This window comes from Schistocerca serialis, chromosome 3 (genome assembly GCF_023864345.2).
Source record: "Schistocerca serialis cubense isolate TAMUIC-IGC-003099 chromosome 3, iqSchSeri2.2, whole genome shotgun sequence".
In the NCBI taxonomy this organism is placed as follows: domain Eukaryota; kingdom Metazoa; phylum Arthropoda; class Insecta; order Orthoptera; family Acrididae; genus Schistocerca; species Schistocerca serialis.
In genome coordinates, this window is record NC_064640.1 from 1,079,788,368 (window position 1) to 1,079,815,202 (window position 26,835).

At 39.4% G+C, this 26,835-nt stretch overlaps 1 protein-coding gene across 2 annotated transcripts in view; it reads right to left on the minus strand.

Moving 5' to 3' along the window:
- The window catches only part of LOC126471506 (uncharacterized), a 219,733-nt gene that overhangs the window by 160,353 nt on the left and 32,545 nt on the right, over window positions 1–26,835 (minus strand). For both annotated transcript variants that reach the window (XM_050099726.1, XM_050099727.1), the window contains exon 4: window positions 22,028–22,141. In XM_050099726.1, coding sequence (XP_049955683.1) covers window positions 22,028–22,141 — 114 coding nt within the window. The remainder of the gene's footprint in view (window positions 1–22,027; window positions 22,142–26,835) is intronic.

The window sequence follows — 26,835 nt, forward strand, 5'->3', positions numbered from 1 at the left end:
ACTGTCGGTTAGGGTGTTTTAACAACGGCTGCTCTTAATATGTGTTACATGACTGTGAGTGGTCCACCATTCCATGTAGACAATCCACAATGATACACCAATCAACCTCTTCATCTCAGAAGAACAATGTCCTCAATTATTTGGTGCATATATTCCAATCTCTGTTTTCACCTACAGTTTTTACCTTCTACAGCTCCCTCTAGTACCATCCAAGTTACTGCCTAATGTCTTAACACATGTACATGTCCTATTACCTCGTCAACCTATCTTACAGCGCAAATTTCGTATAATTGAGTGGCACATACACAGAATTTCATTGTAAAGAGGCACTGTCCTGAATTAGTTCAGCAGTGGAGTGTCACACAACCGTCTGGTATCAGTTCTACGCGACTTAGAGCGATTCAAAGCATTTGCTGTGAGCAGCAATTCCTTGTCATGTTTGAAACCGATTGTATCTGTTAATGTATGACAATTGTCTCTGGTCCATGTCAGCTAAAGTCTTCTTACTAGCGTTGCTCCTACGCCGTATTACATGGCTGCGAGAGATCTACCATTACTGTCTTGATACATCAACAAATCAGTGGACTGCACTCACGATCTGATCACAGGAGAGTCCACACACGATAACTACTAACTGCAATCCTGTCACTTCTCCATGTAGAGCCTTCTTACTGCGGTGTTCCTTATAACCGACTGGCACATAAACTATCTCATTAAAAGTATCTGGACACCGCTATGTGATGCGGAATTGGCGACTATATGTCACGAGAGGTAGACTCGACAGGGTAACTGGAGGTGGGAGCCATTGTCTAATTAGCAGAGAAACAGTAACAGTAAAATGGGTTGTTCACGAGGGCTCGGTGATCTCGAACGTAGTGACTGGATGTCACCGGAGTAACAAATCTATCAGGGTCATTTCAGACGTTCTAAAGCTGCCCAAGTCGACTGCTAGCGATGTGAGTGTGCAGTGGAAGTGGGGAGGAAACACCACAGCTAAACCTAGATGAAGCAGACATCATGTACTGACGGACAGGACCTCCAACCCTAGCAGACGGTGGTTGTAAGAAACCGCACGAAATGAGTGGAAGGGATCACTCGTGTGTTCCAAAGTACTACCAGTAGTCCAGCTAGCACAATGAATGAGAGTTAAATGGAATGGAGTACGATGGTCGTGCAGCTTCTGTCAAGCCACAAATTTCTGTAATTAGTGCTAAGCAAAACATGGGGTGATGTAAAGAATGACGCCATTGGGCAGTGTATCACTGGAAAGGGGTGATTTGAAGTGAGGAATCACGCTACATACTTTGGAAATCCAATGAAAGGGTTTGTAGAATGCCTGCCATCATGCGTAATTCCAACACAGAAGTACAGAAGAGATGACGTTACAATATGGGGCTGTTTATCGTGCTTAGGGTGTCGTTACCTCATTGCACTTAGGAAAACGCTATATGCAGAAGTATGTGAAGACATTTTGTGGAACTTTAGGCTGCATTCAGCACAGGAAGTTTTCGGAGACTATAATTGTTTCAGCATGACAGTAAACCCTGTTGTGCGGCAGTATCTGTGAGGTAATGGTTTGTGAATAACAATATTCCTGAAATGGACTATGCTGCCCAGTGTCCCGACCTGAACCCAATGGAACTCATTTGGGAAGTGTTAAAAGATCGACTTCGCTCCGGAATCCAACATCACTACCACCTCTGGTTTCAGCACTTGAAGAAGAACAGACTGTCATTCCCTCACTGACATTCATGCACCTCACTGGAAATGTCCCCAGCAGAATTCCAGCTATCATAAATTAAAGGGTGGTCATATCCCATGAGTAATAAAGGGACACACACACACACACACACACACACACACACACACACACACACACACACACACACACAGCCAACAGCCGACCCACCAGCCCTTCGCATGATCTCCGTCACAATTTCACCCAACCCCTCCCTCCCCCAATCACTCCACCCAAAAAATTATGTTATGTTATGCGTTGCCCTGCCAGCCGACCGACAGAAGTTCATCGTTTGTCCCTGTAGTCGCTCAGTAAAGTAGGTCGTAAAGTGTGTAGGCTGCACAGGAAATTGGTCGGTCGGTTGGTGTGTGTGCGCAGTGCCCTTTATGTCCATTACTAGATGCTGGACACTTTTGATCAGAAGGTGTACCCACCACTTGGCCGGCATGACATACTTCAGAGTGGTGGAGGGTAACGTGACAGCCTGGCAGAAGTCCTACACAGGTTGTTGTTGTTGTGGTCTCCAGTCCTGAGACTGGTTTGATGCAGCTCTCCATGTTACTCTATTCTGTGCAAGTTTCTTCATCTCCCAATACCTACTGCAACCTACATCCTTCTGAATCTGCTTAGTGTATTCATCTCTTGGTCTCCCTCTACGATTTTTACCCTCCAATGCTAGATTGGTGATCCCTCGATGCCTCAGAACATGTCCAACCGATCCCTTCTTCTAGTCAAGTTGTGCCACAAACTCCTCTTCTCCCCAATTCTATTCAAAACCTCCTCATTAGTTATGTGATCTACCCATCTAATCTTCAGCATTTCTCTGTAGCACCACATTTCGAAAGCTTCTATTCTCTTCTTGTCTAAACTATTTATTGTCCACGTTTCACTTCCACACATGGCTACACTCCATACAAATACTTTCAGAAACGACTTCCTGACATTTAAATCTATACTTGATGTTAACAAATTTCTCTTCTTCAGAAACGCTTTCCTTGCCATTGCCAGTCTACATTTTATATCCTCTCTACTTCGACCATCATCAGTTATTTTGCTCCCCAAATAGCAAAACACCTTTACTACTTTAAGTGTCTCATTTCCTAATCCAATTCCCTCAGCATCACCCGACTTAATTCGACTACATTCCATTATCCTCGTTTTGCTTTTGTTGATGTTCATCTTATACCCTCCTTTCAAGACACTGTCCATTCCGTTCAACTGCTCTTCCAGGTCCTTTGCTGTCTCTGACAGAATTACAACAATATCAGCGAACCTCAAAGTTTTTATTTCTTCTCCATGGATTTTAATACCTACTCCGAACTTTTCCTTTGTTTCCTTTATTGCTTGCTCTATATACAGATTGAATAACATCGGGGATAGGCTACAACCCTGTTTCACTCACTTCCCAACCACTGCTTCTCTTTCATACCCCTCGACTCTTATAAGTGTCATCTGCTTTCTGTACAAATTGTAAATAGCCTTTCGCTCCCTGTATTTTACCCCTGCCACCTTCAGAGCTCCAAAGCGAGGAGTTGAGCTTTTTTGAGGGGGTGGCTGATATTTTGTCCTGTGAGATTGTCTGTAGTGACGGGTGCCGGCGATGTGCCCGCAGGGCCCGACGTGGGAGTGGAGCGGCGAGCTGCCGCATGTGGCGCAGACGATCCTGCACCAACACGCGATCCAGGGCGACGTGACGGAGCTGCAGCTGGCCGCCGTGCGCTGGACGTCCTACTGCCGGCAGGCGCTGTCTTCGCCGCTGGACACTCGCATCCTGCTGCGCCTGCTGCAGGACCTGGACGCGCGCTGGCCACACGAGACGCTGTCCCGCGAGGAGGTAAGCGCTAAGTGGCCCGCGCGCGCCCGCATAGCTTGCCGGATACCGGAGGCCCATTTTCACTATCATATTCACACATTGTCTCATTCGGCTCTGCTATTCCGATCAAACATCGGTTTTCTGAGCGTCAGTTGTTATACACCATGGTCGGCCAGGGCTTTTTTTATTTCTGAGCTTGCAATACCAAAAGGGAACAAATGTTGCTTTCATGTTAACGTGTGTGTCCTCGAAATGACCTTGCACGTATTTCCGTGAAACTCACTATGTGGCAAGGCTGTGCTTAGCAACACCCTGTCTGGATTCTTGGCGCATTAGTTTTGGTGACACAATCGATGCTGATCGTGAGCAAAGAGTGAACAATAAGATATGCGTTAAGCTGGGAAAACCCTAGTGAAATGTGGACGATGATTAAGCAACTGCAGCGAGGCCCTTTCAAGAATGCAACTGAAAGAAAAGCTCCATCAAGATATCACATACATACGACAGCCTGTGACAAATGAGCTTACAAGCATAGAAGTTGAAAATTTCCCTGCTTTCTTTCAAGACCTCCAGAAATGTTGGTAACTGAAGTACAATTTTCTATATTTTTTTTAATCTGTCCTGTAACATTTCTGACAAAGGGAGTATATTCAGGATGAGTCATGCACGACGTAATACCCCTTTTATTTCGTGAATGATTTTAGATACCGAAGCTAGGTTTTGGGCCAATGATAGCACGCTAAGGGACACGTAATTTGGTGTGTAATACAGAATCTTCGCTTTTGTATCGATCGTGATAATGAAGCAAGTATAATTTTTTAAAGAGAATGATATACTTTCTTAACGGCATCCGAAAGCGCATGAGAAGACGACTGCAGTGATACAATGCTTGTTAATTTTGTAGTAGAAACTCTTTGCAAAAGAATGAGAGAAATATTCTAAAACTGAGTCATCCGGAATCAGATATTACATTGTAAACATGGTCATGCCAGTCTACATCGTTGTATTAAGCTTTTCGACTGTTTACTTCTCTGTGCCCCAGAACTAACAAAACTGTGTTGTCTGTCAGCAGATCATTTATGCTTCATAATTTCTTGCATGCTGACATGAACACCAATGTGGAAAAGTTAGACACGCTATTATGAGACGAATGTCAAGAAAATTCTGTGAAAATAGTAATGAAAAACTGCTCGAAGAAACTGTAGGTGTTCCTACAAAAACCTGGAAAAGTACGTACAATTGAAACAGCTTTCCTTAGTCCCATCTGATACGCCAGAAACTAGCATATGCCATAGTCTCACAAAAAAAATCGTAGGTGTTTCTAGGTCGTATACAAAATGACGTTTTATTTTAGTAGCGAAGGCGTGCCTTGCTGCATCGGCATATAACGGCTGAGTCGGGTCTGAGAGCTTGGTGTTATTTCACAGCAATGGCCTACTCTCACCTCATTGCTTCCCAGTTTTAGTGCATTTCTCGGATTCTCTTGCAAAAGGCTTCAGTGTCAGTAATAAAAGCGCTATATCATCGTAATTGGCTTTCCAAGACCTACTGAATATAGTTATGAAAAGTATACGTTTCCATAAAAAAAATCATACTTGTATCAACATCTCGGTTGATGCCTGATATCAGGGCATTATCCATACAAAACAGTGCCCCTCAGGGTACTATCAATTGCACGAAACCTCGTTTCGATATCTGTAACCGTTCAGGAAATAAAAGGGGTGTCAGGTCTTTTGTAACTGAGCTATATTATTTCAAAGTACGTTGGTTAAGTCAAGGGGCATGCCTGAAACGATTTTTCAAATTGAAACCCGCTATTGTTAAATTTATGAAAGAAAAATGAAAGGAGGAAAGAAAATTGGAACACCCAGGATGGGCTGAAGACTTTGCATTTTACGTGGATTTGACTGCACACTGCCCACAGTAAGATATTGCAAGGTGAGAAATAATCTATTTTTGATATGACGGGGATATGTTTAAAAAAATAGCATTGTGCGGGTGATAAATTATGAAAAAAAACACCGTCCATTTCCCTAAACTCACTGGTGTTAAAGAAAACGTGAATTTGAACAAACTTCTGTCTCGTTAAAAGAATTACAGAAATAGTTTTCCAAACATTTGAGCGCACTGCCAGTTCTATATTTCCTTGTGATCTCTTTTAGAGACCATTTTGCATTTCATTTTAAAGCGCCCCTGGGCAACTGCAGATGGAGCTTATCGATCTGCAACGTATTTCCCGTTTATAAGCCAAATCCTTCTGTGTTGAAACTGTCCCGAAGCTCGACATTCCACGTTCATACAATGAGATTGCAAACGTGATAACAATGTTTCGATCAACATAAATGCATGAAAGACTGCTTTCGATTATGAAACTAAATAAGTCACGATTACGTGGCAGCCTGTGATGTAATGTAGAGCTGAATATAACACCAAATATGCAACGAACATTTTATGAAGGTTTGAAACCCGCAATTCAATGGTGTGTTCCTGTAAAAACCGTGTGCCAGTGCTGAAGAGTATCAAACATTAGTATCATCAGTGGACTTGAGTATCGACAAAGCATTCTACCACAGACGTGGTATGGAAACGAATAAGGGCATTGGAGACTTACGTTGAATCCATTCAATTGCCTCAGAATGCTGACAGCGTGAGCTTGGTTCAACCACTGAAACATGTGGATTATGAGAGGAACAAATGCCTGGGCCATAAATGATGAACCTCCTCACCACAGTATCAATGGTTCCACTATGCACAAGCCTCAGCACACCATGTTCCAGCAAAGGGATGAACACTTTTATTGACTTTGGTAAACAAGTGAAACTGTAGCACATTCATGGACAGTTCAACTTAACAGCAGCATTAACAAACTCAAGTGCGCCTGCACCATATTTCATGTGAGGTGAGCACTCTGGACGATGCCGCAATAGCAGAAGTTAAATTCCAATAATCAAACTACAGACTCTGAATTCAAATGTGCCTGTTGATGCAACCTTTATTTATTCATTTATTATTTTGTAAATAGCGGTAGTAATAATGTGTAAAGTGTACATTAAACAAAATTAGATACAAACATTATGTAATGGCATGTTCTGAGAGTACATGAGGTAAACTTGGGCACAAATGAAGGTCTCAGTACAATGGCAGGCCAAGAGTTTAAAGTACAGAAAAGTTAAATAGTGTTAATGCACCACCACTGCATACTGACATCCAGCGACCAGTGATATGGATCACTCCAGTATACAATAAACGGGGAGGGGTAAGGGGTAAGGGGTGGCAAGGGGTGGGGGGGGGGGGGGGTTGCAATTGTGTAAGTTCTTTAAATGACCTACACATATCAATAAATTGTCGCACCATCCCCACGTGGCAGAGATATCATAGGGAGGTATGATTACATCTACGTTGACAGAAAATTTAAAAACAAAACTATCGATTTTTATGTACCTCTTTATGTATATATGTCTGCTTGTGTCTGTATATGTGCGGATGGATATGTGTGTGTGCGAGTGTATACCTGTCTCTTTTTCCCCCTAAGGTAAGTCTTTCCGCTCCCGGGATTGGAATGACTCCTTACCCTCTCCCTTAAAACCGACATCCTTTTGTCTTTCCCTCTCCTTCCCTCTTTCCTGATGAAGCAACTGTGGGTTGCAAAAGCTTGAATTTTGTGTGTGTGTTTGTTAATGTGTCTATCAACATACCAACACTTTCGTTTGGTAAGTTACATCATCTTTGTTTATATATATATACGAGGGCCATTCAGAAAGTAACCTCCGGTTGATTTAAAAAAATACACCAAGTTAAATAAAAATATTTTAATATATACATCTTACAACTACATCTTTGCACTATTTCTCTACATAGTCTCCATAGCGATTGAGGCACTTATCGTATCTCTTCACAAGCTTTGAAATTCCTTGTGCATAAAAATCACCTGCTTGTGCCTTGAGCCAGCCTGTGACCGCATCTTTGAGCTCTTCGTCGTCATCAAACCGCTGTGACCCGAGCCATTACTTCAAATGCATGAAGAGGTGATAATCACTTGGCGCCAGGTCTGGGCTGTAAGGTGGATGGTTGATAACGTCCCACTTGAAGGACTCAAGAAGGGCCGTTGTTCTGCGAGCAGAGTGAGGACGGGCGTTATCGTGAAAAAAAACGATACCGGAAGTCAGCATACTACGGCGTTTGTTCTGTATAGCCCGTCGTAACTTTTTTATTGTTTCACAGTACACGTCTTGATTAATGGTCGTACCATGTTCCATGAATTCAACCAACAACACCCCTTTGGCATCCCAAAACACCGTTGCCATCAGTTTTCTGGCAGAAAAATCTTGCGAGGCTTTTCTTGGTTTGGGAGGCGAATTTGAATGTGCCCACATCTTTGATTGTTCTTTTGTCTCAGGGTTCACGTACTTAATCCAGGTTTCGTCACCGGTCACGATTCTGTTTAACAAAGGTTCTCCTTCGTCCTCATAACGTGACAGAAAGTCTAATGCAGAGGCCATTCTTTGAGTTTTGTGGTGGTCGGTAAGAATTTTGGGCACCCATCGTGCACAGAACTTACGGTAACCCAATCTTGCTGTCACTATCTCGTACAAGAGAGTGTTAGAAATCTGTGGAAAACCAGTAGACAACTCCGACATTGAGAAACGTCGATTTTCACGAACTTTTGCATCAACTGTCTGAACGAGTTCGTCAGTCACCAATGATGGTCTACCACTCCTCTCTTCATCATGAACGTTTTCTCGTCCACTTTTAAATAAACGTACCCATTCACGGACAACTCCTTCACTCATAACTTTTGGTCCGTACATGGCACAAAGCTCACGATGAATAGCTGCTGCAGAATATCCTTTGGCTGTAAAAAACCTTATGACAGCACGCACTTCACATTTGGCGGGGTTTTCTATTGCAGCACACATTTCAAACTGCCACAAAAACTAAACTAGCGCAGGTACGACGTTCACTCGACCACGGCTTGATGCCGACTGACCTGTTGAGTGCATGAACGCACAGATGGCGTCGCTACTCCCCCCACAACCCGCACTGTGACCAATCGGAGGTTACTTTCTGAACCGCCCTCGTATATATATCTCGGTGTCTTGTTGGTCTTTTGAGCTGGTGCAATAAAGACGTATGTAATTGCACTCTACCAGTATTCTTTTAATTAAAAGTTACAATATGCAGAAGACACAAGTTTTCATTCTCGTACCTAGCTACACCGTATTTTCTACTTCCCAATGTGACAAGGGCTTGCATTTTTAAATGGACCTTTTTGGAGATGAAGTCAACCTGAAGAGAGAATAGCCGCCGCAGCCATGTTGTTGTACATCGTTGGGGAGAAAAGGTAAATACCACGCCGCGCACCCAAACTAACAGGAATTAACATTTATTCAATGCCACAATGTTCTTAACATGTACGCATCTATACCTGTGCGCATTTATGGACAAGTTTTGCTGCGGCTAAATGATAATTACTTCAGATCTGGAGAATTCACATCATCTCTCCCCCCAACCACTATAATTATAAAGAATTGTGATAAGTAATTCTTTTTTACACACAGTGATTTACATTCAACTACAGTAAAACACACACACACACACACACACACACACACACACACACACACACACACACAAAATATAAACTTACATTTTTTTTTAATTCTATGTAGTAGAAGCAGTTGTCAATCAAGTATAGCAATTTTGGTTTCTGCTTGAAGTTAATCTGGTTGTTACTACATTTTTTACTAATAATATTGTTCAGTTTTTACTAAAATGATAAACACTGTAACCAATTTTGATGATCGTATCGTTAGACGATCATTTTTTTGAGAAAAATTGTACTTAAAAAGTCTTCACAAAGCCGCATCAGCTGTTTTCACCTTCTGCCGTCACACAGGTTATAGCTGAGGAGCAACATACACAACATCGTCAGCTCATGTCTCGTGTAGACGATTAATGGAAAGAAATTACTAGCCGAAAAAATATGTACTCGCATCTCAAAGAAGAGTGAAGAAAAAAGTATAAGTGACAAACAAACGGAGATTAAGAAGTGCTTTAGACAAGTTACAAGCTGTGCCATCTGCCAAACAGTGTGGTTTAAACCGATTAGGTGAGAAACAAACAATCAAGTCATCAGCCAAACGAAAATTACGAAATGATTTAAACTGAAGAGGTCAGATGTGGATGAAGCAAAACTTATACAAGCTCCAGAAGTTAACTGATTGCCACCAGAAAACAGAAGCCATACACAAGAAAGGTACTGAAAATTTTTAGGGTAAGTGCTGTATTAGAAATGCCATTGGATAAAGAATCAGAAACCATTTCCACTAAAGTTACTAAATACCCAGGGTTTGCTATACTACACCATAATGTTCAGTCACTCACAAATAAAATTTCCATGTTGGAAGCACTACTCCAGTATGCACTAAATGTAGATACAATTTGCATTACTGAACACTGGCTATGAAATGCCGAAGTAAAATTAACCTCATTCTCAGGATATAGATTAGCAAGTCATTTTAGCCGAGAGTTTTCCAAACAAGGTGGCTCTGCTATCTTTGTGAAAAAACAAATAAAGTTCTGTGATGTCAGTAAAAGTTATATTGACCCGATTGAAAAAGACTTTGAACTTTCCATTACTAAACTGACGGCACTTAATTTCATAGTTATTAACATATATAGAGAGTGCCAAGTGGAAACTTGCCAGTCTTCATGAATAAACTAGAGGTTCTGCTGAACAGGATCAATACACTAAATATGAAGATAGTGCTTTGTGGGGATTTCAATATTGATTTTTCCAAAGACAGCAGCACCAGAGATGCTTTGATAAATATGACCAACACATTCAATATGATTCCCACAATAGACTGCCCAACAAAATTAACAGAATGCACAAATTCCATTATTGACCAAATATTCATATCTGACACAATTTCCAGTTTCACAAGCAGAGTACTGAGCATGGGTTATAGTGATCATGAGGCACAGCTGCTGTGTATAGAAATGCCAACAAGTAGTAGTAGTTCCAAAAAAGTAGTTCAAAAGAGAACCTTTCCTGAAGCTAACATTAAATCTTTCAATCTTTTACTGGCGAAGAAAAACTGGGAAAGCATCGCCACTCAGAACAATGTTGATAGCATGTACATGAGATTTCAGAGCATCTTTCTTCACTATTTTAATGTAGCATTTCCAAAAGTAGTAAAAACAGTAAAACCTAACAATAATAAGCAATGGGTAACTAAAGGCATAAAAATTTCCAGTGAGAGAAACAGATTTCTGCAGTACTGTTGTAAAAAGTATAGAGTAACCCAAGAATTCGCAGATTATTCAAAAGCCTACAAAAGAATCTATGGTAGAGCAGTCAAAGAGGCAAAAATTATGTGGAATGACAATTTGATAAGAAACTCATCTAACAAAATGAGATCCACGTGGAGAGTTATAAAGAAAGAAACTTGTAGTTCAGCTCCAAAGAAAAAGAATGTATCATTAACACTAGAAGACTCAAAAGTCACAGACCCAAATTTGATAGTGGAAAAATTCAGTGAATACTTCACTTCACTAGCTGAAGACCTCATTCAAGTACACTGTCAAGGACAAGTCCAAAGTTTCTCCAGCAAGTCAGTGATCTTGACTGCTTCTATGTATGTTTATGAAACAAACCCCAATGAAATTATAAGTAAAATTAAATCATTAAGCAATAAAATGTCAAGTGGTCTTGATGAAGTACCTGATTTCATATTAAAAACATGTGCTCACCACATAGAAAACCCCTTGGCAAAAATTTTCAACCTCTCTTTAAAAACTGGTGTATTTCCAGATGTTTTTAAAATAGCAAAAGTTACACCAATGCTAAAAAAAGGTTCTTCGGAAAAAAATATCAAACTACCGACCCGTGTCACAGTTAAGTTTCTACTTTAAAATTCTAGAAAAACTCTTCTATGACAGGCTTCTAAGTTTCATAAATAAATATGCACCACTTACAGTACAACAACACGGTTTTAGAAAGTCTAAATCTACACAGACACCAATTTTCGAATTCTTAGACTGCATTTTAATCCCTTGATCAACATAAATTAGCTGCAGGTATTTTTCTACATCTATCAAAAGCCTTTGATATCCTGGACCATAACATTCTGCTCGAAAAATTAGAAAGACAAGGAGTAAGAGGTGTAGCACATAGCTGGTTGTTTTCATACCTAAAAAACTGCAGGCAGAAAGTATCACTTCAGTATGAATTCGACAAAATTAATAAAATAAGAAACAACTCCTTTCTTTCTAGCGAATTAACAATAAAACTTGGTGTACTGCAGGGCTCAATCTTAGGTCCATTACTCTTCTTGATTTATGTGGATGGCTTAGTTGAATATACGAGTCCCACAAAAACCATCCTGTTTGCCGATGACACCAGCATATTGCTCACTGGATCCAATCCAGAAACTTTGCAGTCCACAGCAGAAAGTTCTATGGAAAGACTTTCTGAGTGGTTCACAAAAAAAAAAAAAAAAAAAAAAAACCCTCATTATAAATACTGAAAAAACTGTGTGTGTCGATTTTCATTTAATTCCTCCAACTAATCAAATGTCTATTCAAGCACAATTAAAAAATGATCCCCTAGAAAATGTAAGTGTCACAAAATTTTTGGGTCTATTGGTTCAGCAGGACTTAAAGTGGGGCACACATATAAATAACTTGTCTAGAAAACTATAATCTGTGTGCTATGGCCTAAGAATTTTAAAGGCTACAACAAGCAAAACAACAGTACTGCAGGCATACTATGCACAGTTCCACTCACTAGTCCAATATGGGATCGTTTTCTGGGGATACTCAATTCATAGTGTAAAGGTTTTTAGAATGCAACAAGGGCTCTAAGAATAATTTGTGGCCTTAAAAAGATGGACTCCTGTAAATCCCATTTTACTGAGCTTAGTGTTCTAAATGTTCCAAGTTTATTCATTTATGAAACTGTCTTGTTCACTAGGGACTACCTCCTGAAAACAAGCAAACTGCTACAGAACAAAAATGTACACAACTATGGTACCAGAGGGCAATCAAATATACATCAAAAATATCACAGAACAACCACCTATTAGAGGAGCATAATTAACATTGGTGTAATACTACATAATAAGATAACAGAGGAAATAAAAAATGCTACTCATCCAATATTTAAAGCTAAACTAAAGGCATTTCTAATAAAGCACTGTTTCTATTCTGCCAGAGAATTTCTGAATACGTAACAAAATTAATTGTAATAGGTACCTATTTTTAATTTGCCTACTATTTTGCTTATACTATGTATTATTGTAACTTATATTTGACCTGTCCAATATCAATTGTACAATTTGTGCTGTATGATAAAACTGGACCAATAAAAAATCAAATCAAATCAAATCAGATTTTAAAATTTGTTGTTCCCCTCACAGATTTGAACACATCATCAGTTTTACTTGCTATCTGAGGCAATGTAGGAAGGGTCTCACCCAGATGTAGTTGAATGTAGGTTGAAGCAGAATATTAGCTTAAAGGAAAAAACAGGTTGGGATTAAATTAGAATAGGAAAAGAAGAATCCTGCTTCTAGGTAGCAGTCATGGGAGGGGTGTAGGCCAGCGGCTTCAGGACGAATTAGGCGCAGGGTAACAGGTCACAAGTTTTGTGAAACCATGTGCTAGCCTTAGCCAGGTGACAGAAAACTTAGGTCAGTTATGCAGGAACTCTGAGAAGGAACATCAGGTTATTATAATTGGAGGAGCAGGAGACAGCCTGGCTATGAATCCAAGATAAATCATTAGGAGTGACCTGGATAAAACAGGAGCAGAAAATGGGCACACAAATGTGGGGTTTGTGGAGCTCTTTCTATGCCATGATCGGCTCTGGATAAACACTGCTATAAGGCACGACTGGACAGGATGCCCCAGACACCGGCAAAATCTCATGTAAGTGTTGTTCCAGTTGATGCTATTGGTAAGTGGGAATACACCTGCACCTAAATATGAAGGGGAAAGACAAGGTCGCTTCTCTATTAGTAGATACTGTAAGGAGGGCCACAGTTACACATGGGACGATCCCTGTGGTTAATGGGACCAGGCAAACAGGTTCTTTAGATTAAAGCCAAAGTCCAGACAGACTACAATCAAGAAAAATAGTACAAATGAAGCCATATGTACAGCAAATAGAGATAAAGCTATGGGTACTATCAACTTACTTCACCAAAATATCAGGGAAACAAAAAATAAAGTAGATGACCTATTAGTGTGTTTAGATGATCTCAAAAATAAGAATGTGATTGATATACTTTGTCTGTCTGAACACCATGTAACTGTGGGGATGGAAAGTGTCAGTACAAATGGGTATAATTCAGCATCTTACACTTGCAGATCTAGCATGGATAAAGGAGGAATTGCCATTTACACAAAACAAGGGTACAAATACAAAACTGTAGAAGTAAGCAAATTTTGTGTTGATCAACACTCTGAAGTTTGTGCATATGAACTACAGCTAGCTAGTGAATGTTGATATTAGCAACAGTGCACAGGTCCCCATTAGGAGAATGGGAGCTATTCATAAAAAACGTTTGACTTCCTATTATGCTGTCCGTCATACAGATAGAAGAAGTTATTAATCTGTGGTGATTTCAATATAAACTTTCTAAGCAATTCTGATAGGAAAAGTGAACTAGAAGTGTTATTAATGACATGTAACTTAGAATCAATGATCAATTTCCCTACACATATAGCTCAAGACAGTACCACTCTAATAGATAATGTATTTGTAAAGCAAGAGGATGCAGAACTAACACATGCTTTCCCTGTGACAAATGGATTATCAGACCATGATGCACAATTGATTAACTTACAAAACCTAGCAGGGTGTACAGTTCAGAAACCATTAAGTAACAATGTAAGGTTGCTCAGCCCAGTACCTATAGAGCACTTCAAAGAAAGTTTAAGAAATGTTAATTGGGGAGATGTACCTATACAATGAGCCAAATGCTAATGATAAATGCAACATATATCTTGATAGGTTTATATCCCCTTCTAAACATTGTTGCCCAAAAAAATTACTAAATGTAACACCATTTTTCAAAGAAACCTTGGATTGCTAAAAGTATTAAAATGTCTTCAGAAAGTAAAAGAAAACTGTATGAGATAGCAAGAATTAGTAAAGACCCAGGAGTAATTTTACACTATAAAGTTATTGTAACATACTGAAAGAAGTTGTCAGAAAATAAAGAGATACATATGTTAGAGATGAAATTAACAAGTCGGGCAATAAAATCAAATCAATATGGAATGTTGTTAGAAGGGAGATAGGAAAAGTAACGGCGGGGGTATTTAGTATTACTATTAAGGGGAATGAGACTATTTTAACCAACAGTACACAAGCAGTTAATGTATTTAACAACTACACAAGCAGCTAATGTATTTAACAACCATTTCTTAAGTGTAGGTAAAAAACTTGGTGAGAACAGTTCAAGAGAAAAAAACAAGCAGCACGTGGAAGAGTCAGTTTGGAGAAATCTTAAATTAATTTTCACCTAACAACCTCTTATGAAATAAGGAAAATCATTAAATCTTTGAAAAATAAATGTTCAGTTGGAGTAGATGACATCTCTAACAAGATATTAAAACAATGTGGAGAATTTACAACTGATGTTCTGAGTCACATATGTAATGCATCACTAACTCAAGGTATTTTCCCAGACAGTTTAAAATATGTCATTGTCATAGCCTCTCTAGTAAAAATGGGACACCACATATGTCAATAATTACCGGTCAGTATCTTTGCTTACAGCATTTTCAAAAATCACCAAGAATGTAATGTACTCAAGAGTGGTTAGCCATCTCAACAGTAATGGGATACTTAGTAAATCACAGTTCGGATTTCAAAAACGCTGTTCTACTGAGACAGCTATATACAATTTCACTGTCCATGTAATAGAGTCTTTAAATAGTAAAATATCGCCAATAGGAATTTTCTGTGACTTATCCTAAGCATCTGATTGTGTGAACCATGACATTATATTACAGAACTAGCAATTCTACGGTATAAATGGAACAGCATATGAATGGTTTAAGCCATATCTACAAAAGAGGAAACAAAAAAGTTTCTTTCTATGGTTTAGATGATTTAAGGAAGTTTGCCACTTCATGTAACTGGAGTGAAATTACGTTAGGTGTTCCACAGGGTTTGATCCCGGGTCTCCTTCTGTTCTTGATATAAATGAATGACCTTCCTAACTTCTGTGAAACAAGAAGCTAACCCGACACTATTTGCTGATTCTGCAAGCATCATTATTTATACAGTAAAAGAAACTCCAATAGAAAATGATACACATAATGAATTTGCAAAAGTTGTTCATCGCTTTTCTGCGAATGGGCTTGCTCTGAACTTAAAAAAAAACACAGTACATCCAATTTTCTGCCACAAGGAATACAGTTCCTTCAATAAAAATAACACATCAACAGAAGTCAGTAGACAGTAGCATACTAAGTTTGTAGGTGGACGTATAGATGAGATTCTTAATTGGAAAAATTCATATTTTGGATCTCCTAAAGCGACTAGGTTCAGGAACTTTGCAATCAGAATAATTGCCAATTCTGAGGATATAGAAATTAGTAGGCTAACATACTTAGCACAATTTCACTCTCTGATGTCATACGGAATTATATTTTGGGGTAACTCAACACTTAGGCAAATGTATTCACTGTTCAGAAGAAAGAGGTTAGAATAATTTGTGGGACTCATAGTCGCACATCTAGGAATCTGTTTAAAAGGTTAGGAATTCTTACAACAGCCTCATAGTACATTTACTCACTAATGAAATTTGTTCTCAATGACATGGACCATTTTAAAAACAACAGTGACATTCATGATTATGATACTAGAAGGAAGAAAGACTTACACTCTCCTCTTCTTTACCTATATTTGGCACAGGAAGGGGTAAAATATGCTGCTGTAAAACTTTTTGATAAATTACCAGATGAAATAAAATGTTTGACAGACCATACATGAATTCTTGAATAGGAATAAATAAATTTATAGGTATAATATATGAGTTTTGTGCCATTTAATGATATGGGGTACATGATACAAATTTTAAGCATAAAAAAATTGATTCATGTATGCATTTATTATGCACTTGACACATTCCACATCATAATGGTTACTGTGAGAATGATCAATGGAACACATAACCAACAAATGAAACTGATTGTTGCCCACAGCAACAAGGCCTTGCAATGCAGACTTTGACTGCCCACTCTCTACTGCCTTTCTTACGTAAATCTTGTCCCCTCCACACTTCTCTACTGCTCCACTTCTCTGTGTGATAACACCTTCCTACATGGGCTATAGTTTTTGCAAAAATACTTAACAGCTATTTAAGAAGCATAAAAAAATCGAAAAATTGTGTAATTTAAGACAGAAATATAGTGAATACACATCTTTTATGAGTTTTTATTGTTTTTAAAAATTTAAGTGAAGGTACTCTATTTTGCAGAAACATACAGACAGAATAAAAACATTCTTGTATTCAGATTTGGGTCTGTTCGCTACTTAATAAATTCATGAATTTCATTTACAGTTTGGCACTGGAATAGACATTCCGGACATTTCTTTTGAAATCTGCCATTAACGTTAAGGACTTCTGAATCACAGAAATTATTCAATACTCGAGATGAGAGTGAACTCAAGCACAGTTTTATAAAAAATGTCAATAATCCACTCACTCTGCTATGGTCTGCTATAGGAGGAGATCAGTACAAGGAATCAGCTTCAGTTATATATTTGGCAGGATCTAATATAGCTTAAGGCATGCATGGCAGTTACAGTTGAAAAAGTAAATTTGTTTTCACATTGAAACAATAAGAGGAATTTATAACCCACTGCCTGCCATATTGCCATATAACAACAATGGAAATTTCTGGATGAACTGAAACATAAAATAAGGACTGTAGAGGACTGATGTATCACACATGTAAACACGCAACAGAAAACATTATTCACACTAGTTTTTGAGCTCGTTACCTTCCTCCAGCAAAAATGCACATATTCACACACACAACCACACAAACTCCCAAGCACACTCTCCCACAACTATAGAAAGGTTGACTAATGATTATTGAGAGCAGTTGCCTGCACAGCTGCAGGTGCTGAGGATGTAGAGAAGGACACACAAGGCAAGGAGGGATAGTGGGATTAATGTGGGGAAGATCTTTCGACAGATGACTCAGTGGCTGCACACCAAGACAAAAGTAGTGCAGAAGATAGAGGGGAAAGGAAAGGGGGGACAGGGGTGAGAGAGAGGGGTGAAGGGGGAAGATGGGGAGGGGTGAGAGAGGGGAGGATATAGGAGGGGGAGGGAGTGAGAGAAGAGGGATAGGGGCAAGAGAGGGAGGGGGTGGGAGGGGAAGGGGGAGTGGGGAGGGGAAGGGGAGTGAGGAGGGAAGTGGAGAGGGTGCGGGTAAGAGGAGGGGAGGGGAGGAAGAGTGGCAGATGGGGGGAGGTAGACTGGGAGGAGAGGGGGAGGGAGAGGTGGGAGTGAGAGAAGGGGAGGGGAAGAGAGGGGGAGGGGAGAGAAGAGGGGGAGAGGGGAGGGGAGAGAAGAAGGGGAGGGAGGGAGGGGAGAGGGAAAAAGAGAGGGGGAGAGAGAGAGAGCCCACTTGACACGACACGAGGCAGGAGGAGGGAGCAGCAGGACATAATCTGGACAGGAAACGAATGCTGTAGACAGATGAGAGAAGGGAAAAGGTCAGGTGAGGCAGTGGTAGACAGTTAAATGGAGTTTTAGGCCAACGGGACTGTACAAGTGCAGGATATGGTGGAGAGACAATTCCCACCTGTGTAGTTATAAGAAACTAGTGCTGCCAGGGAGTATCCAAATGGCTCCCTTAGTGAAATAGTTGTGGGAGTCACCTGTGTTGTGGTGCACAAAATGTTCGCCAACTGGTTGGTCATATTTGCAGTTTGCCATAGTTTGGAGGTAACTATTCATGCGAGTAGATGGTTGATTACTTGTCATGCCCACATAGAACACTGGGTAGTAACTGCAGCATAGCTGACACAAAACATGGTTGCTTTTAAATGTGGCCCTGCCTTTTATTGGCTAGGAAATGCCAGTGAGTGGACTGTGATAGGAGATGGTTAGGTGTGTGGGACATATTTTGCACTGGAGTTAACCACAAGGGAATGACCCATGGGGTGCATTCGCAGTAGGTTTGGAATAGGGACGGATACGGATATTCTGTAAACTGCGTGGGCAGTAGAACACTGCACGATGTGAACAGGATACTGTCTGTCAATAAGGTTTTATCGAGCTAGTCCACAGACAGATCTGCTGTGTCATCTCCTGAAACACCAGTAAACCTGTTAACCAGCCACCGACCAGCACTCCGCTGATCTGCTAGTATCACCTTGGCCTTGAAAAGATCAACAAAAAGCTCAACCACACCCTTCACCAGGTTTTCAACTACCTCTCATTACACCCTGAGATGAGGGACATTGTGCCTTAAATCATACCCACATCAACCAAAGTAGTGGTTTGCCAAGCACCAGACCAACAGAATATCCTTGCCATACAGCTCCCAATCCTGCACCCCATGGGTCATTTCCTTCTGGTCAACACAGGAGCAAGACACTTCCATACACCAACCCACCATCCACCACCTCGTACTGCAGTCAAGTCATATGCATTGTAATGTTCTGATATAGGCTAGATGAAGTGTATGAGAACTTTAGGGGAGTTTCAGGTGAGACATAGTTTTCGAGCAGTCAGGAGCAAATGCCGAAAGACAAACATCCAGTGATAGCAGGTAGCTGCTTGGGTCAGCACCAAACACTGTCACAGGGAGCACCTAGAAGTGGCGTGGATTTTGGGACTCTTGGAGGATACTTGTAGGAGACTCAAACAATCGAAAAGTCAGGATGGAATGATGACAATATTATGAAAAGGATAATTGCTACTCACCATATAGCAATGATGCTGGGTCAAAGATGTGGACAACAAAACAACTTTGCGACAGTCTTTTTGTTGTGCCTATCTGACTCGGCATCTCCACTATATGGTGAGTAGCAACTATCCTTTCACAATATTATAGGAGACTCAAGGAATTCTAGAGTTTCATAACAATCAATTACTTGATTCCAACTTTACTACTACACTGAAGACCATTTATAAACATAGATGAGAGAGAACAGAAGAAGAATCACCCAGTGCTTCATTAAGTACAAACATTTGAGAGCAACATTAAAAGTGAGAAAACAGACTTAAATTGGACATTACCCAAGGTTGGTGTTGAGCGACACGTAATCCCAACACTCTGACTGAGAAATACTTGGAATACGAAAACCTGAGGCTTTAGAAAGTATTCTGACAGCACAATGTTTCTGCAGCCACCCCACTAACACTACTGGAATGTCACAGTCATTTGCCAGTCTAACATGGGGCTTTTCTCCTTCATGGTGCCTCCAACCAACTCCATTTTGCATCCTTCCCCTTCTTCTTCTCTGCTGGATGACTGCTTCTAGCATTCAGACTAACAAGCTGTACATTTGGTAGCAACAGCATCCAGCTGAAAGCTAAACATCACTGCCCTTCTTAGTACGGTAAGGAACAACAGTGTTTTACATCGCCATGCTTCACCCTGCAGACGCAGGCTTCTATCTCATGAGCAGAGGCCTCTACTTCAGCAGTTTTCTTCATTTTCCCTCTCAATCTAACTTCTGAGAAACTACTGATGCGGCTGTTCTTAGGTATAATGGTCATTCTTGCTGCATGTGCTAAGAAACTGTTTATGATTATCGCCTACTTACAACAACATGTAGATGGTTGTGGAGATACTAATTAGTTCTCTTTATCATGGCTTATACCCTGGGACAGCTGTCCAAGCATTTGCAGTTCGTAAGTTTCTTCCATTACTATTTCCCTAGAGTAACCTAAAAGCTACGATTTACGCTTGTACCTACAGTGTGTCTCTGGTTTCTTGCCTCGGAGCACTCTTGCTGACTCCCAACAGTCTCAAGCTTAACAGTGAATGATTCAATAAGTTGTTAATATATGACAGCATTTCCTTTCCAATGGCCAATGGCCTTGCCACACTGATAATACTGGTTCCCATCAGATGACTGAAGTTAAGTGCTGTCAGGCTTGGCTAGCACTTGGGATGTTGGTAAGCGGGATGCACTCAGCCGTTGAGACAACCACGTAAGGAGCTACTTCATTGAGAAGTAGTAGTTACGGTCACGAAAACTAACAATGGCCAGAACAGCAGTGGGCTGACCACATGCCCCTCCACAACCACATCCCGTGACACCTATAACCTGCTGTGGCAATCACTCGATACCATTTGGGCCCCCCAGGGCCCGTCCAGACAGAGAATTTCCTACCCAATAAAAGGCAAGGTCATGTGTAAAATCCGAAAAGTTATACATCAGCTATGCTGCAATTACTCTGCAGCATGCTATGTGGGCATGACAAGTAACCAATTGTCTACTTGCATGAGTGGCCATCGTCAAACTGTGGCAGTCTGCAAACTTGATCATCCAGTTCCCAAACATGCTGTGTACCACAGCACAAATGACTTCAACAGCTGCTTCAGTAACTGAGCAAATGGATTCCCCTACCAGAATAGTTTCTCCGAACTACATAGGTGGGACTTCCCTCTCCAACACATCCTGCACTCACGCAATTCCTGTGATCTAAACCTCCGTTAATCAGTTCCTCATTACCTTTTCCCTTCTCTCTTCTGTCCTCACCACTCCTTTTCACTCCAGATCATGTACTGTCTTCTCCCAGCACTCTCCCCCCACCCCCAGAGGTGGCATGCATTCTCTCTTTCCCCCCCGCCTCCTTTCTACCCTTTTCCACCCTTCCTCCTTCCTTCCTGTCTCCCTCTTCATCTCTACCTTCCTCTCCCTTCCTCCCATCCCTTTCAACCCCACTTCCTTTCTCTATCTCTTACAAACTCTACCCTCTGAATTTCTTTTGTCTTGTTGTGCAGACACTGAGTCATCTGTCGAAAGACCTCCTTCACACTATCCTACTAACCCCTCAGTTCTAGTGCATTCTTCTCTCCTCCCTCCCCACCACCATCTGCACAGGCAACTGCTCTCAATAAGCGATAATCAACGGCCAGTCTCACTGCAGGAATGTAGTTGGGTGTCTGTGTGCCTAAATATGTGTACTTTTTCTAGAGAAAGTGTAAGAGCTCGAAAGCTAATATGAATACTGTTTTCTACTGCATGTTTCTATATGCCACACCTCACTCCACTGGTTTCTCTTATATTATACTGTTGTTTAGATCTAGCAAGTACATATTAAAAAGGGTTTGAGCCTATTCCTCGAGCCAATATGACATTTAAAGTTACATGCAGCAGTTTAAATAATAAAATGTGTATTAAATAAAACACTCATACTCAAATGTTTACAAGAAAGTAATCAGTTTATTTTAACTTCGAGTCTCTACTTTACATAACTTACCCCACCATCTATTATGTATAATCCTTTGTCTTTCTTCACAATATTGCAGTGAGACCTTGACACATACATTGATAGGCAATTGATTTCATTATATCGTGCCCTTCCAACTCTGTACTGTAAACAGAATTTCAAACTGTTATCATATCTGTGTTACATGATATGGAGTATGTGAACTTACACTACATCTTACTTGTTGAACATGTTATACTTGTTGGATAATAGATGAGAAGCAAATATGCCTAAAATGATTGGAGTTATAAATAAAGATGTTTTTGGTTAAAATGAAAGCATGTACTGGAGATGTTATGGTAATAAAACAGTGAGACCACATGACCTAGAGAGAGACGTAAACAAATAAGACTTGTTTCTTCTCTGTAACATCTGAGATTTATAACGAGGTGCACATTTATAAGGAACTATTATAACATCTATTATTTTTGCTTATATAAGGTTCCAACTGTTTGAAGAATAAATTATGACTTCTCAATTAGATATTTTAGCTGTTGTTCTTGTTGTTGTTGTTATCTTCATTCTGAAATATGTCACAATTTTGTACAATAATAGAGAAGCAGATGTGCCTAAACAGAATGGAGCTTTAAATGAGGATACATTTGCTGAAAATAAAACCATATTTACAGAACTTGCTAATAGTGATAAAAGGGCAGGATCATGTGACACACAGAGCTATGTAAACAAATACGAACTGTTTCTTCTCTGTAACATTGGGGATTTATATTGTTACAGCTATTATTTTTGCTCATGTATAAGGCTCCCAACTGTTTCAAGAAAATTCCAATTTGACAATTAGGAGCAGCTGCAAAAGTTACAAAGTGTAACATAAAACAAACAAGGTATCTGGCCTTGTAAGTAAGATATGGACATAATGTTGAAGGAAACCACGAGTTTACACAGCACACAACATTGTCTTCACTGATAATGATAAAATATTTTGATAAGCTAGATGTTAAAATAATTAAAATAAACAAATACGCCAGGATGTAAAGATCACGATAAAAAGAAAAAGCTTAGCATTGCTTGAAACTCTCTCTCTCTGTCTTGTAAATTCTTGATTGCCTTCATCATGGTGTCCATATTCTACCTACTAGGTCCAATGGCCTATTTGTTTTTTCTTATACTTCATAACTTTTGTTGCTGCTGATTGTGAAGTTAGGATTATTTTTTGAAACAATTGGAGCCTTAAGTGAGCAAAAATAATGAGTGCAATAATGGTTCCCTATAAACATCCCCCATGTTATAAGTCCCCGATGTCAATGAGAAGAAACAGTTCTTATTTCTTTACAAATCTCTCGGAGTCACAAGGTCTCACTCTTTTATCCCTACAGCATGTCCTGCAAACACATTCTCATTTTTAGCAAAAACACCCTAATTTAGAATTCCAACCTGTATACATTTGTATGTGTGGCAATGAACATCAGACAAAACAGAGATGAGCTAAGCACACTGAAAAACATTAAAGCATCAGCTTTGAAAGACTGAGAAATCAATCAGGCAAAATACAATTTTAAAAAGAGATCCACAGCAGCTGCATCAACCATAAAAAAAAAGAAAAATATAAAGAAAGAAAGAAAGAAAAATAAAGAAAGAAAGAAAGAAAGAAAAATAAATAAAGAAAGAAAAGATGTGATCTCCGTTTATCACTATTCCCTTGTCTGTTGTCTGAAAACAGAATGCACCCAGTAAAATGTAATGCACTAACTGTAAAGGGAGAACAAGGCTTGTATACAGTAAGCAGATTAAAGTGGATATAGGTTGCAGTGGTAATGCAAAGATGAAGAGGCTTGCACAAGGTGGTCCATGTGGAGAGCTACATCAAGCCAGTCTGAAGATACCATCATCTTCATCAAATCATCATCATTGTCAACAACAATTAAAACATAAAGAGACAGACCAAGGCTACTGTATTTTCTCTGTCTGAGTGTGCAGATGATATTACATCATGGCAGCAGTATATCTACATGCACACCATAAGCTGGGTGTTCCCAAGTTAGATGACAACCAGCATCCATGTGAAAGTGGAAGTGTCTTTTTCATGACAAGTTATGCAGATTATCATCATCTTGCCTTTCGCTGCTGTGGGTGTGTATACATGCCCTGCTACATTGCTGCTCAGGTGAATAAAGAGCTAGTTGTGTTTCACAGGAATGATGTTTTCTGAACTGTGTGTGAATAGGCATAGTGTTGTGGAAAACGGTGGACAGCATACTGCACATGTTTTGCGCCAGTCACATGGAAATTAATAATACGATTTGATTTTTATTGATGCTTTTTACGTGCTTTTTTGCTTCTGGACAATTAAAAACCGATGTGATTGATCCTTTTTATGCGGTTTTTGGCTTCAGGACAGTTAAAAAAACGATGTGACTGATACTTTTTATGTGGTTTTATGCCTCAGAACAATTAAAAACCAATGTGAGTGATGCTTTTTATGCGGTTTTGACCTCAGGACATTAAAAATCGATTTTTCCCATCTTATGTGATATGACCTTGCCATGGTGGATGGGCTTACTTAACTAACAGTATCAAAACTGTACACCCATGCACACTGAGTAGTACAGTTTGTTTAAAGTCAAACATACACCTTAGGTATCGTTGTATGATTCATCCTTCATTTTTAGTCGATCACTATTAAATCATGATGCTTACAGCGCCCTCTTTTGCTACATTTTGTAACTATTTGTTTTTCTTCTGCCATACGTTTTCCCCCTTCTCCGATAATATTCCATATCAATTTGAAGTTATTCTGACCAGTGGTGTTATTTCTATAGTGGTTTGAAAGTTGAACTTTAATTATAATGTTTCTGTATTTTTAATTATTTCTAGTTCATATTCCACATCATGGTCTCTATCCCATCTCCTTGGATTATCATTAACATAAAATTAGGTAGAAGCAGAAAGTGTGAAAAAGCTATCTATGATGTTAATGTTACTTAACACAAATTTAATCTTTCATTTTGTTGTCACAATGCTACAAAGGCCAGTTCCCCTGCCCTTGGTAATCAGAAGTCCATACCTGGCTCTAAAGCTGGGTTTCTACTGGCATGAATTTCTTACAAGTAGATCCCCTGCTACCACTCCCATAATTCAACATACGTGTGGAAACATGCAATTTGCATGTTGTTATACCAACTTACACCTAACTTTTGAAAGTTAAGTGGCGTTCTACCTCCTCCACCATCATCTACAAGTTTCAGCAACTATGATTAGTGGATCTGCTCTCATTCTACTCTGATTCATTCAACAGCACAGATCTAGAATCGTTTGTTTATTTACGTGAAAAGTTAGCGTCATACCAAAATAATGTGCTTGCTCTTCAACTAAGTAAATGAATACCTTCTAAAGTGACAAAATATTCTTAAACTATGTGACAGGGACATCTTTTTAACATTCAACAACTCTTTATAATCATTTATTTGTATCAGAGTAACATATCATCTTTCAAAGCGACGAAATGATTAAACAGTATCGTTACTGGCAGAATGGACTTGTCGAAGTTCATATTACAGCAGAACACTCAATACTGTAAAGGTATTTTTTATTTCAGTATAGTGATAATAAGGTCTTGCTTTAGTCATTGAGTGTAAGTATTATGGTGAAATAGAAGTTTATTTTTAACTTTAGAGAATTAAAACTACTCTTGTCCATCATTAAAATCCTATGCAAATATGACAGTGTTCATATTGGCGCTGTTACTGAGTGATTACTTTTCTCCACAGCTTTATAAATTCTGATTACAATATAAGTGCTGCACCAGTGAAACAAACATATACAAATATTGCAGTGACATCAGTTTGCCAGATGTTTCAGTGTTACTTCTAATTTAATGTGAGGTGGCATGACAGCTTGCATACGTGTACTAGATCTTGCTACAGAGCCACAAATATAGCTCAAAAAAGATTTCAAAATTGATGTTACTCATTCAAAAATGATTTTAAAATGAATGCTGTCTCAAGCAGATAACTTCCTCATTAGCATACTGGATGTTCCCAAGTGATTGCTACAAGATGTTCACTTCCATACCCAACTTTAATAAAAAAATATGACCTTTTAAGTCGAAAAAACTTTTTGAGTATCCCATTCATCAAAAAACAAAGTTCATTGTATATTTTATTTTTAGTTTCAGAAATGTTGATGTGCGAAATCAGATGATTGTTTTTATACACACTGTTTATAATTCACTAGGTCTCAGTGTGGTTTCAGGCCCCAATGGTTCATATTCAAAGATGTGAAAATGTTATTTCTTTCGTGCAAGCTTCTTTTGAATCAAAAACATCTACTGAAGGCACTCTAGCTGATCTGAGTAATGTATTTGATTTAGTAAACTGGAGATACCAAGGCATTATGGCATCCACGACTTGGAGCCTTTGCCTAAGGATCAATTCTTCAGTCACTGTCATTTGCAATGTTTGTTAATGATCTTCAGAGTAATTTGTCATGTATATCTGTACATGATGCAGATGACACAATGACTGCAAATTCTGGAAAAGATGTGAACAAACTGAAACTACAAAACGGTGAGTCCTTCAAGTTATCAAATACTTGGTTTAATGCCAATGAATATCTGGAAAACTACTTGGCATGTATATGGATGCAGGTTTTATCTGTTGCGTAAACTACATAAATGTCTTTCTGAAAAACTGTACCTTTGTTCATATTGTGCATTCTTTCACTTTTATATAAGATTTGGTTTTGTTGGGTGGGGTGATTCTCCTGGAGAAAAAAAAATGTAGCAGAAGTAGAGCATTAGCTGTTTCCATAACTGAAACATCTTGTGGGCCTTATTCCAAACA